Source organism: Rhinolophus ferrumequinum, chromosome 5 (assembly GCF_004115265.2).
Source record: "Rhinolophus ferrumequinum isolate MPI-CBG mRhiFer1 chromosome 5, mRhiFer1_v1.p, whole genome shotgun sequence".
NCBI classification, from domain to species: domain Eukaryota; kingdom Metazoa; phylum Chordata; class Mammalia; order Chiroptera; family Rhinolophidae; genus Rhinolophus; species Rhinolophus ferrumequinum.
Window position 1 is genome coordinate 22,567,259 of NC_046288.1, and position 13,981 is coordinate 22,581,239.

Sequence of the window (13,981 nt, forward strand, 5' to 3'; positions counted from 1 at the left end):
TTTTAAGACAGGTAAAAATTTTGAGACCTTATATATTTTTTAATTGTAATTGAGATAATTTACTAAAATGCGCAGACCTTAAGTGTTTAACATGATGAATTTGACAATGTACATTCCTCTGTAATATCATATAAAATAAGGTATAAGTCTCTTCTATTACCCAGAAAATTCCTTGGGGCCCCTTTTCAGTCTGCTCATCCCCTCGTCCCACCTGATGAAACTATTTTCTTCTCATTACTATTTCTATAAACAAATTTTGCCTGTTCTTAGACTTCATATAACTGGACTCGTACAATGTGGACTGTTTTCTGTCTATATTCTCTGTCCGCATAATATTTTTGGGATTCAGTCATGATGCTCCATCTGGCAGTAGTTTGTTCTTTATTGATGCATAGTATATTCCATTATATGCTATAATTTATTATCCTTTTGATAGGTTTTTGAGTTGTTTCTAGTTTGGTGCTATTATGACTAAGGATGCTATAAACACTCTTTTGTAAGTCTTTTTCTATGTGAGTTTATATTTTCACTTATCTGGGAAGGGTAGGTATATGTTTAACTTTATAAAAATTGCAAAGCATTTTTTCCAAATCGTGGGACCATTTTATACTTCCACCAGCAGTATACAATAATTCTAATTGTTCCACATCCCTGTAAACTTTAGTGTGGACAGTCTTTTTTTAATTTTTATTTTAGAGATTCTATTAGATATGAAATGGTTTCTCAGTGTGATTTTAATTTTTATTTCCATAATTAACGTTGATAATTTTTCATATGTCTCTTAGCCTATTTTATGTCTTTTTTTTCTCCTAGAGTATGTGTATTTTGACATTTTAGTGTGGCATTTTACTCTTTTATATTGATAAGCAAAAGTGCTTTATGTATTCATGATATAAATAAATACACACACACACACACACACACACACACACACACACATTTCCTAGTCTGTTTACCATTTTCTTTTTCTTTTATGGTTAGTGTTTCTGAGTTCCTAACCTCAAAGATAAGAAAGATATCCTATATTTTGTTACAGGAGCTTTACAGTTATGGTTTTTATGTTTATGTCCATGATCTACCTTTAATTAAGTTTGGAGTGTGGAGTGAAATAAGTTTTAAGGGTCACTTTATAAAATACTGATTTGCAGTTGTTTCAACATCTTTTGACTTTTCTTTCCTCAGCAATGATTTGGCACTTTTCTTAAAAATAATGCTTTATTTTTGTTGTGTGTCTATATTATGCAGATCTGATTATAATCTAATTAGAATTATCTAATTTAAGTGGAATGTAAAAAGTAATTAATGTTTCTTCCCAATTTATAATTCACATTTGCATTTATTTTAGGAGAGATCAGAGTGGCCTTTGTCCTGTACAACAACTTGGGTCCTTATTTGTCCACGGAGAATGCCAGCATGAAGTTGGGAACAGAGGCTATGTCCACCAATCATTCTGTTATCGTCAATTCCCCTGTTATTACAGCAGCAATAAACAAAGAGTTTAGTAATAAGGTGTATTTGGCTGACCCTGTGGTGTTCACAGTTAAACATATTAAGGTAAGAAAATGTTATGCTAAGTATAGTAGTTCATATTATCTATATTATTTGTAGTATGAACACAAAATGTATTAATTTTCTTTTAATGTTTTCTATTACTTTCTGTATAGCAATAAATTATTATACGTGATAGTGGTATTTCTCTCTGAAATGAGGAAGGAGAATATTTCTTCACTATGTAAATGTTTATGGTAAAAACATTCATAGATTGATTTATAAATACTTCTTCATAATTCAAAAGAGCTAGCAATATGTTCAGTAAAACTGGACATGGTTTCCCATATGATTTTACAAGTAATTATATCTGTGTAGGTAATATTTTTGTGCATATACAAACATTGTATTGTAAATTGAGCAAATATTTTAAAGACCATCTTTTCAGAAGTTGATTCTTTAAAGCAATTGACTGTGTTTTTGTGTGTGTGTTTTTTTAAGGTAAATTGGTTTGGTTTTGCTCTTATCTGAGCTTGACTGATATAAAACAGCCTGAGTCTAGTGAACTGGGGGGGGGGCAGCCCTGGTAAGGCCTCTTCCTAGATAGCATGTGCACTCCATCATAGCATTTTCAATTTACAGCAATCTTCAGTGGTTAAAACAAAAATGTACAATATAATATCTATAAAGAAATTGGAGATAGATGCAGGAAAAGGATGGCAAAAAGATGCATTCCTACCATGATGGCACCTACCTAAAATAAATTGCCAACTTATAAATGGAATAGGTAAAACATGGTAAAAACATAGAGGTGAGCACATCAGGTTTGGAAACAGGAGTTGGAATCAGTGTTCTCAAGGGCACTGTAGTGTACTTGCAAGAATTCTAGAATAAGAAAATAAAAAGTCCAGGGGAGGTACTTTTGTTACAGACCACTGACTTTAGTTCTAGACGTGTGCTACTAATACACTAGTAACTAATCATTTGTGCTATGTAAACTTAAATCACTTAAAGTGAAATAAAATTAAAAGTTTAGTTCTATAGTCACACTAGCCATGTTTCAAGGTCTTAATAGAGCACGTTGTTAGTGGTAACAATATTGGATACCACAAGTCCAATCCATCATCACAGAAAGTTCTATTACTGCTGTTCTAAAGAAAATCCAGAATGTAGGTGACACTTGGAAGAAATATTCCTTATATACATTTAGCTCTCACTTTTGATGTCCTTCACCAAGCCACCTATGATGAAGCACAAGGAATGAAGACACGTGGATGAAACACAATGCTAGCTTTTTTTTGTCTTTGTTTCTTTATTTCTAAGAGCATATAGCCCTTTCACCTGGGAATGTCCCTTCTTTTGAATTAACTGCTAGGATCACTTACATTATAAATAACCAGAGGCACTTATTGAGTATAACTGGCCTAGAACACAGCCCTTACTCAGTAATTATCTCTGCCAACACAGGCGTTAGTTGATGTAGAAGGCACAGAAATAAATCAACTTCCTGGCCTCCATGTCTTTCCATATGGGTCCAGAATTGTCTTTTAGAAGCTAAATTGCTGCACTGTTTCTGAATATCCCTAACTTATGCAGTTACCAAGTCCTCTGTTACAAAGGTTTGGCCCCCAAAAGATTTCCAGGATGCAATTTTTGGTCCCCCCCATTAATACTCAGACTAGGACTTAGTATCAGAATTAAGCAGCCTTTCTTTGGCTTCCCCAAATTGTTTCTGCATGTGTTTCCAGACTGACTTCTTTGCTTCCTCACTTTTTTTCCAATGACTGAAAATAAAATTCATAAGTTGCAAATTGCTTTTTCAGGCCTTAAAGTCCGGTTTATAATCATCCCCATCATGTTTGAAACCATCAATGAGGCCTCTTCCCAGTCACTGTCCCACAAAGAGATGGATTTCACCACCAGACGGAGTTATTTCCTCACTGAGAATTTCTCTCACCATCTCTAAAATTTCCAGAGACTACTGTAACTGTGCGGTATAGCCTGTGTATGAAGTACTTTAGTACGTAAATTATACACTATTATATACCACAAAACTAAGACCAGAAACACATTCTTCTCTCTAGGTTTAAGATAAATGTGGCAGTGCTTACTTTGGCCAAAGAGACTCTAAGACTTAATTATTTAAGTGTTCTAGTTAAGGCTGTCCTAGCGGACCAAATAAACATAACCTAGCAGTGTGACTCCTGACACTGCTGCGTCGATATGTAGGGCTATTGTACTTTTCAACCATTAAAATCTTGACGCAGTCACTAACTCAACAACATTAGAGAAATCATGATCTGTGATTTTGTTTTTAATTATCTTAAACCTTATGATCACACAATTTACAATATTGTGCTGATAGTTTCTAACTTTAATCCTTCTACTGCGTTGGCAAAAGCACCGTTACTAATCCTACATATACCATAGTTCTACAGTTGTATTTTTCAATAGCTGTTTAAAAGACAGTCCTGACTGATAACTTAGTCGGACTTAGGAAAGAATTCACAAGCAAACTTTGCTACTATGTCTTGTCTCACTAAATTTTAAAAGCATCAGACCTTATGGATCATCTATAAAATGTGAGAAGTGTTAAATATTTTTAATTTGATATTATACATGAAGCACACAAAACTGTCTTTCATTAAGTATTATAGAAGGCAACAGTTTAGATACAGGGAATTTTAATTAAATAGGCATAGTTAGGACCAAGAAGATAAGGTGGATACTGCCGGTTCATCTTCAGCCTTTGCGTTTAACAAGTTAATGAACACAACTTGCAACACAAGGGAGTCTTGCTGCTCTGAGACAGTGAAGAGACTTCCTCGGTGTTTAAACATATCACTCTAACCAGTTATGTAAGTCTATATATAAAACCAGTCTCCTGCAGGTTTTGAGATGGCTTTCACCATTCCTGTGAAAAGCTGAATATTACTAACCTAGTCCAATCAAACCTTTAGAAGGGAAACCAGTGATAGCACTTGCTGAACCAAAATGACCATCCAAGTTTGAAAAGTTCATCATATTCATTGAACTGCAAGCTGATATTATTTAAATCAAAACTGCCCAAAATAAATATTCTGTCAGCCATTCATGATCTGAATTCTGGTGTGTGAGATCAATTTAAATACGGAACAAATAAAAAAAAAAGTCATGAGACAATTCTGCTTTATAATAAATAAGGCAGTGGCCAGCTATTACTCATTAGTACCTTTTTGAGATAAGTTATCAAGTCTAACCTTTACAAAGTTGTTTTTTTAATGCCAACAAAGATGGTTTTTGTCCCAGGGTTGCACTTCTTGGGATTCTCCAAATACTCTATCAGTGTCTCCTCTTCCCAGGCGATGTCTTTGTTCTTGTTGGCATCCGTGTGAGAAACTCCAGTGGCCTGACCTGTCTTTTACCCGAATAGACTGTGGAGATTTGGTCCCGTCTTATGCTCATCTTCCTTTTCCATACTATGGCACTGGACACACTTCTGAACAAAATTATTCTTGTCCTTTGCAGTATTATCCATTTTTAAATTTCTTCCCCGTTTCATGCGATCCAAAGGTTCCTGCTTACAAGCTGGACGTCCCACTCTGTTGCAATTAACTTCTTTACTTACTTTGAAATTAATAGATATGAGGTTGAGACGTTGGTACTAATATTTTTTTTCAATACTAATTTTTGAAAACGTAAACTCACATCTAATCAGGGGGAATAAACAACAACATGTATTCAAATTCAAATAGGAAAACACTGGTAGACATCTCCACAAAAATCGGAAAAGTGTATGAAGCTGTGTTCACGTAAAGAAAATGTCGACCTAATTTATGTGATCATAAAGTAGTTATTGGCTTTATTGATTTTTTTTTTCCCCTGTAGCAATCTGAGGAAAATTTCAATCCCAACTGTTCATTTTGGAGCTATTCTAAGCGCACAATGACAGGTTATTGGTCAACTCAAGGCTGTCGGCTCCTGACAACAAATAAGACACATACTACATGCTCTTGTAACCACCTAACCAATTTTGCAGTTCTGATGGCACATGTGGAAGTTAAGGTAAGATATCTACCATAAAATAAAAATGCATACAATCAGGACACTTGCTATAAAAGGTCCTAACTTATGGCCAGTCTCACTTCAGAGCTTTTTCACTTTGGTAGTGGTTTTATTCAGGAATTCTCTCTCTGGTGTTCAACCCATTCCCTCCTAGATGATGCCAAGAACTCTTTTTTTTCTTATTATTATCCATGTAGTTCCTAAAATTGAAGTTTGCTTATGAAATAAGACTTTGTTCATAAAGTTTCCCTTAATCTCCCCTGCTTTTATATTGTATGAATAAATGTCACACCTCAGGAAGAGGGCAAATGGGACTCCAGAACCTGCCCTAGTCCAAAGGGCAGTATGGTAAGGTTAGGAACTGGAGTCTGGTATGTTGAAGACTAAGGAATTATGTGTGGGATTGAATCCTGTCAGAATAATTTAAGAAAGCTGCCGTTAAGCACAATGCATGGTAATGCAGAGGGCTTAGAAATTGTAATGTAATGTAATGGGTTTTGTCCATTCAAGAAGACACTGTCCTAAGGAAACTTCCAGATAAGTAGTTTCCAAAGTCAGAAACTTCACTAACGGGGCTGCATCAGCCTTTTCCTGGAAGGACTCTGGCTATCATGATGGATGGGAAGAGGCCTTAGATTTCAGATATATTTAGGACATAAAAATACAATAGACTGCTGAACTTGGTTAGAAATTGATAGATGGGATAATAACAAGAAATTATATACTTGTGAATTCTCTTCTCATCTCCCTGATAATAAATGTAGAGGAAGTATCACTGTCCAACATATTTTGAAAAGGAAAAACTATAGCAAATGTATATCTACCTGTTGTCAATGATCCAAATAGTTTCATCCAAAATTTTCTTTGGCACTGTTGAATTTAGAGATGGTATAAGTATCCCAGAGGGAGACCAAATGCAAGCCCAGTTATACCTTAAGAGTAAATTGCCTTAGCTGTGTCAGCACAGTTCAAATTTTGGTCTTTAAAGAACTACAAACACTTTTTGTCAGAGCATCACAAATTGATCTAGTTTAGCAAGATTGGCTACACTAACAAATGTTAGATTTAAACTTGAAATGTGTTAGGATGGCTCTGGGATTCTATTTTCAGTTTAGGGAATAAATTCAAACGCAGAAAAATAGATCATGTTTCAAGCAACAACAAAGTATCATTTTGCTCAGTTCATTGCATAACAGCCTCTACTCAATCTATTATACAAGAATCCTGACTGTGACCATTATTGTGTGTCAACAAGAGATAAAATAAATGAAAATCAATATTTTCCTTTAGCTTTCAGTCACACAATATATATCTCCGGGATTTCTTGTATCACAGACTCTTGTGATTGCCTAAGTTAGTCCCATTTTGATCTCACCACATGATGTTGACACTTGAAAAACAAAACAACAAGCGGACTAATAGACTAATGTTGAAAATAGAACACTAATTTATTCGTGCACAGTGAGAAATACAGCAGCCAGTTAGAACATATACTCATGTTTGCTAGTTGTCACTTTCTAACTCTGCAGGAAAATCTATCAAGGAAACAAAAGTATATTGGAGAATTTTTTTTTCCAAGTCAGTGTCCTTTCAATCTTAGATATGGAGGGTGCCGTTCAGCTTCAAGTTGTTGTCTTTTCAGTCTCAGTTGTGGAAGGCTCAGCTCAGCTCCAGGTCCAGTTGCCGTTGCTAGTTGCAGGGGGCGCAGCCCACCATCCCTCACAGGAGTCGAACTGGCAACCTTGTGGTTAAGAGGTTGAGAGGACATGCTCCAACCAATTGAGCCATCCAGGAGGCAGCTCAGCTCAAGGTGCCGTGTTCAATTTTAGTTGCAGGGGGCGCTGCCCACCATCCCTTGCGGAACTCGAGGAATCGAACCGGCAGCCTTGTGGTTGAGAGCCCACTGGCCCATGTGGGAATCAAACCGGAAGCCTTCGGAGTTAGGAGCATGGAGCTCTAACCACCTGAGCCACCCGGCCCGCCCTATATTGGAGAATTTTTCTTGCCAATCTTAGAAAGAGAGCAAAGAGATTGGCTGAGAAATGTTGATAGCTATTGCTATTAAGCTGTGGTGCCCGGATGAATGCGGCTTTCATTCTAGGACTCTACCTGTGCACTGAAGTGCCCTTATCTATCATCTGTGTCATCTCTACTGTTCATTCAGCACTCCTTGCATTATTTTATTAATATTTTTGAGTACCTGAGTAGAGGTATTGACATGTTGCCTGCTACACAGTAGGTTCTCAATAAATGTAACTTCCTCCTTCCCATCTGTCAGAGGTATCGCTAGATCCGAGCATTGAAGTGAAGCTTCTGGCCCTCAAGGAACTAACGTTTTGAGGGGGAGTCAAGGCAGAGAAGTGAAGGTGTAGTCATGCTTGTGATAAATATTATAATTGGGGTCTACACTGTGATTGAGGGACCCAGAGGGGTATCGTATCTAAAGCAGGGCTGCTCACACAAGGCTTATCAAAAAAGCGTTCTGCTCTGAAGTATGAGCAGAATGTACTTAGTACGGTAACACGTGTGCCGAGGATTTGCGTTGACCACATTCTTGCAACGTTTTCTTCCCTTTGCGTTGGGTACACCATTGTCTCTTCTTTCTGTCTTTCCTCAGCAACTGGCCCTTCTTAGCTTGCTTTGCTGCTTCCATCATCTCTGTGACCTCTCATTGCTGCTGTGGCCCGGAGTGTAATCCTACCTGTAGTCTAGGCACCCTAAGTTCTTTCTCCCCAGGTGATCTCCTATGGCTCTAAGCATCAGCTCATGCTTCCCAGATGTCTATCTCTGTTCTTAACTACAGAGTCAAGGATTCCACTGCTGCCTTGATATATTCACCTAGTCTTCTACTGAGTGCCACAAATCCACAACCTACGCTGTCCATCTGATTCGTTCTCAAAAAACAGTTCTGTAAACCTTTTAAAAAGTGAATCAGGTAGCTTTTACCTTTGATCTAGTTTGAAGGGCTCATCTCAGTAAGAGCAAAATCCCAAATCCTGGCTGCATTGATGGCTCTTTCCTACTACTCTTCCTCTGCTCACTTGGCCACAGCCACAGCAGCCTAACTGCCTTTCCATCAGATGTGTGCTACTTACACCTGTGAGTGTCCTTCCTCTTATGCCCCAGGGAGCCACCGGGCCAACTTCCTCATCTCCTTCAAGTCTCTGCTCCAGTATCACCTTCGCAAAGAGGCTTTCTCTGTCCACTCTACTTAAAATATCAGATTTCTTTAGCCCCACACAGTACTGTGGGGATAAGGGCAAAGAAGTCCCTGGCCTCAGAGAATTTATAGTCTGTTAAGGGAGAGAAAACTGTTGTCGACATAAGACATGTCCAAACCCATAGAGAATTTTTATAAGAGTTTACTTGAGGCAAACTGACGTCATATGCTGGGGAGCAAGATCACAGATGCTCCGGAAAATAGCAGTTTTGCAGCTTTTATGCATTTGACATTAAGGATGGAACTTAAGGAAGATTACGTGGGGGTGGGAGAAAGCAACTGGGGGATTGGATTACAAGATAATTAACAAGATTACATGGTTTCTTGAGGGTGTTAGGACTTATTTCAAAGGTACTTTAACCTAGATGCACAGAAACAATAGACAGGACTTGCTCAAGGCAAGGATAAACGTTTTCCTAAAGATTTTATATGCCTAGGGCGTAACTACCCAGCATGAGCTGGCCACTTAGGAATTTATGATCAGATAACCCTGTGAGGTTACTTTCCATAGGACCCCTTTTTTTCATCCACAGTGTTAAGACTGATTTTTGAATGAGGTGCTGAAAGATTTTATAGCTAGGTCAATTTAGGCAGATAGAACATGGAGGGGGATGCTTCCACCCCAAAACAGCTGGTTAACGACTTCTGAGTTCTCCCTACTTCTGTTGTCTAAGGAAATATTTGATTGTCTTTTAGACAGAAAAGTAATCATTACATATATTGAGGTAATGTAATTTTATACTAAACTGCAATAGTATTTATGGTATTTTAAAACCTTTCCATTACTGGATATCATTGACAGGTTTATTTGTCTGTGTTAAGCCGAAGGTTGAATATGCTTAATTGAAATCTCTGTCTCCTCTCTTACCAGTAATTCATTTTGTGAACAAAATTTGTGAGAGGAATATTTTAGTTTATAGGAGAATAAGTTTCAAACTAATAGACTAATTAGCATTTCTACTATGGTTTTGTACAGCACTGCAACAAATGCTTTAGAAAAGAGTCTGACAGTTTATATCACCTATAGCTCTTTATTCAAATTATAATTCTTTGGGAGACAAAACATAAAGTCTTTCTACTCTCCTGTCAGTTCAACTTGACATTGATTTTTATTATCTTTAAAATGCTTCACTTTCCTTAGTTTGATGCTTACATCTCTTTCTCTCTCTCTCTCTCTCTCTCTCTCTCTCTCTCTCTCTCTCTCTCTCGTTTATCTTGGTATATCATATTTTCCCCACCCCAACTTCACCCCTGTCCAAGTGTAGGCATGGATTTTGCTATTTAAAATCATTCTATCTTTTTCTTAATTTAGTATTGATTCAAAACATTGACAATTTGGAAACTTTTAATTTCATACCATAGATTCAGTGTGTCAAATATTTTATAGTCTTTTTCTATGCCAGAAGAAAACATGAGGTAGTTTTACATTGCAAGGTTTTACAGTTGCATGTGAAAAGGTGTACTTATTTTTCAAAAAGAATATTTTCATTCTTGGAAGTCCAAAAAGAAATGTTTCTTCGAGCTTAAGAAATGATTTTATTAGTAAAAGATAAAGCATTTAATGTATGATGTTAAGGGTTGTACACTTCCATTCCCAATTTTTATGCTAATTTTATATTTTGCCATCTATATAGTGCGATGGAATTGAGATGGAGGTAGAAATTAAAAATCATTATTAGTATATCGTTCTATAACCAGTGTATTTACTTAGGGAAAAAAGTAGATGATTGGCAAGTTGAATACTCTCCAAATGTGGAATCTTCCATAAAAAGGAAATGCTTTCAAAAATGGTAAAAAAATGTCAAAGATTTTTTTTTATATTAGTTATCGTGGATATAAACTTTATATTAAAAAATTGACAACCTTTTAGAACCATTAAAAGAGGAGGATTATTCTTGGATTTTCTCATTGAACAGTTTTATAATGATGTATTTCCTCATAGATTTATTAAAATTTGCTAGTATGCTGTTTTATGTCTACCTCGTCCACAAGACCCTCAGCTCAGTAGGTTGGGCAGAGAGAAGTGAGAGAGTCAGCCTTCCAGATTACCTGGGGAAAGACTCTCCAGGAAGATGGAACAAAAACAAGACCCTGAACCAGGTCCTTATGTGTTGGAGGAACTGCAAGAACAGTGTCGTTCTCAGAGGGGAAATAGTCAGACAGAAAGCATTTTAGCAGAAAACAAATTAGAGGGTCTAGAACAGAAGGCTATGTACGTCATCAGAAGGGCTTTGGATGCAGGCTTTCCTTCAGTGCAATGGAAACTCCACAGCAGAATTTTGAGGAGAGGAGCAGCATGATCTTTCATGTACATGTGCAATATACTTCATGTTCTACCTCTACCAATTTGAATATATATATATATATATATATATATATATATATATATATATTTACACACACACACACACGCACGCACACACACACACACACATATATGTATACATATATATGGAAATCTACTGATTTGCTATGTATTTAGTAAGAAGGAAACTTCAGCCGTGTCCAGACACTAAATGACGTGTGTGTGTGTGTGTATATCTTTTAGTGAGATTTTTTTCCCACAATCAAATTGTTAAATAATGGATTTTTAGCAAGGTATTATTATAACTATGTATAACTTCACAGCTCTTCAGTATGTTGGTTACATAGACATTGTGAATCCCCACAATGTCGATATCACCAAATTCAATTTTAAGTAGAATCATAAATCAATACAAAGTATACACAATCTTTTTCATTGATTGGGTTTCTTCTTTATTAGAGAGATGATTTTAGCATTAACTAACAACTGAAATATATATATGCTTTCTAAAAGTACAGATATGTTTTGCAAGGTAGCTCATCTTGATGTGTTTTAGTCTCACTGAATTTTAAGTTATTTCAGACATTTATTTATTATGGAGTCCTACATACCTAGACCTAAGTTTTAACTATTTAACATCTTCTTGAGTTGTTTACATTTTTCTCCAGACCAAGAAGTAATACATTTCTTTTACTGAATAAAAGAGTTACGGCTACCACCTTTCTCACCTGCCCACACCCCTCCCCCTGTACCAGATACTTGCAAATACGTATCTTTAATTCCCTAGGTCAGAGACAGTATTTAGAATTTTATACCACTTGCAAGAAATGGGCAGGAAACTGGCATTTCAAAATATGAATGGGTGTAATGGGACAATTTTTTTTTCCTACGACTATGGCTCCTGGAGCGTCACACATCAACCCTAAGTCTTCTTTGAACAGATAACAAGTAATGAGGAATACTGCTGCCATATTACTTTTGCTCCATCCTACAGTGGATGTCCAGTTGCCTACAGCCTCTTTTGTTTCATTTCTGATAAGTTGGTATGAGTAGGAAAAATTATTGAAGTTTGAAAATTATTAAAAAAAGAGGAAAGTTTTTTGGATTCTCCCCTCTACTTATCTCTGCACAGGACAGGAAGGAAGAGAGGAAAGTAACCTATCTAGTGAGAGAGGGAAGGATACTCTTTGCATCTGTGTTTGAGAAGAGGAATTAGCACCTAGATCATGTTATGTCTTTTTATGTTCATGAAAGGAAGAGCTATATCCCAAATTAGCTATAGAAAGAATACAGCTGAAATTATGGCTTTGGAGAAAAATAAACCATTAAAATTATTTTATTACTTTTTTTTTCACTCTTTAAAGAACTTTTATAGAAAAGTTGAACAAGTGGTACAATAAACACTCATATAATCTTCTTCTGAATTTACATTTTAAAGTTTTGACACCTGTGACTACCAGTTGTCTGTGAATGCTTGTGCATATATATGTTGCTGTATCGTTTAACTTTTTGAAAGTAAATTGCTGACTTTATAATACTTAATTCCTAAATCCTTCAGCAAATATCATAAGAACAAAGACTCTCTCTGTACCATCAACATACACAAGGAATTTAACATTAATTAAGTGCTATCATATACTACGTAATCTATACAAAAATTTTTCAATTACCCCAATAATGTCCTTTATAACCTTGCTTTTTCCATGTAGGACCTAATCAAGGGTCACACACTGCCTTTAGTTGCTACGTCTCTTTTGTCTTTTTTTTTATTATTATTATTTTATTAGTTTCAGGTGTACAAAACAATGTAATAGTTAGACATTTATCATTTATATCCCTCACAAAGTGGTAACCCCACTCCCCCAATCTACTAACCCTCTGACATCACACACAGCCATTGCGTTTCCACTGTCTCTATTCCTAATGCTGTACTCCACTTCTTGTAACTATATATATATATATATATATATATATATATATATACACAAAATTATAGTTGACATTCATTGTTCAGCTTCAGCTTCAGGTGTACAGTGCAGAGAAGGACAAATACCATGTGATTTCACTTATACATAGAATCTAAAGAAAAGAATCAATGAACGAACTAATCAGAAACAGTCTCAGAGACATAGAGGAAAAACTGAGGGTTGCTAGATGGGGGTGGGGAATAAGGAGGAAGGTGAGGGGATTAGAAAGCACAATCTGTAACCACAAGATTGCCAAAGGGATACTTAAGTCAATTTGGGGAATGTAATCTTTTGTCTTCTTTAAGGTACAAGTCTCCCTGCTTGTATTTCTTTCCTAAAAATGCCATTTTGTAGAATCCAGGTCATTTGCCCTGTAGAATGTTCCACAATTGCAATCTTTCTGATTGTTTTCTCATAACCAGATTCAGGTTAAACATATTTGGCATATCATGTAGAAGAAGCTGTGTCTTTCCCATTGCAACAGGAGGCCTCTTACAGGAGTTACTGAGTTTGACCACTTAGTTAAACTTACATTCTACAGGAACATTGAACTTTTTTGTAATTAAGAGGAACCTGTGGAAACATTTGAAAACTTTGGTTTTATCAATCTCTGTTTCTTTAATTTCATTGTGCTTAGTCCACCCTTTATTTGTTGCCTGCCATCTTTGTTGACAGGCAAAACTTACAGTCTAATTTGTAATCTAGATTAGTAATCAGCAAAATCAGTGTCTTGGGAAAAATGTGTTATCGTTGCCCTAGAGGATGTTGTGGAAGCACATGGGGAATAGCCTTAACTTGACCTTGAGGGTCAGGGAAGTTGCTGTAGAGGAAGTGACATAACTGCTTAAACAAAATGAGAGTGACAGGGTTGAAGTAGCATGAGATAAGTCTGGGTTTTTATGGTTTTACCATATATTTTTTTCAGAAAATTTTATATCTTAGTATTAATAACATTCT

The 13,981-nt window shown here is 36.2% G+C and overlaps 1 protein-coding gene across 14 annotated transcripts in view; it reads left to right on the forward strand.

The window, feature by feature from the left end:
* Positions 1-13,981, forward strand: part of ADGRL3 (adhesion G protein-coupled receptor L3) — a 747,432-nt gene that overhangs the window by 624,663 nt on the left and 108,788 nt on the right. For all 14 annotated transcript variants that reach the window (XM_033106169.1, XM_033106171.1, XM_033106175.1 and 11 more), the window contains 2 exons: positions 1,346-1,554; positions 5,356-5,532. In XM_033106169.1, the coding sequence (XP_032962060.1) occupies positions 1,346-1,554; positions 5,356-5,532 (386 nt within the window). The remainder of the gene's footprint in view (positions 1-1,345; positions 1,555-5,355; positions 5,533-13,981) is intronic.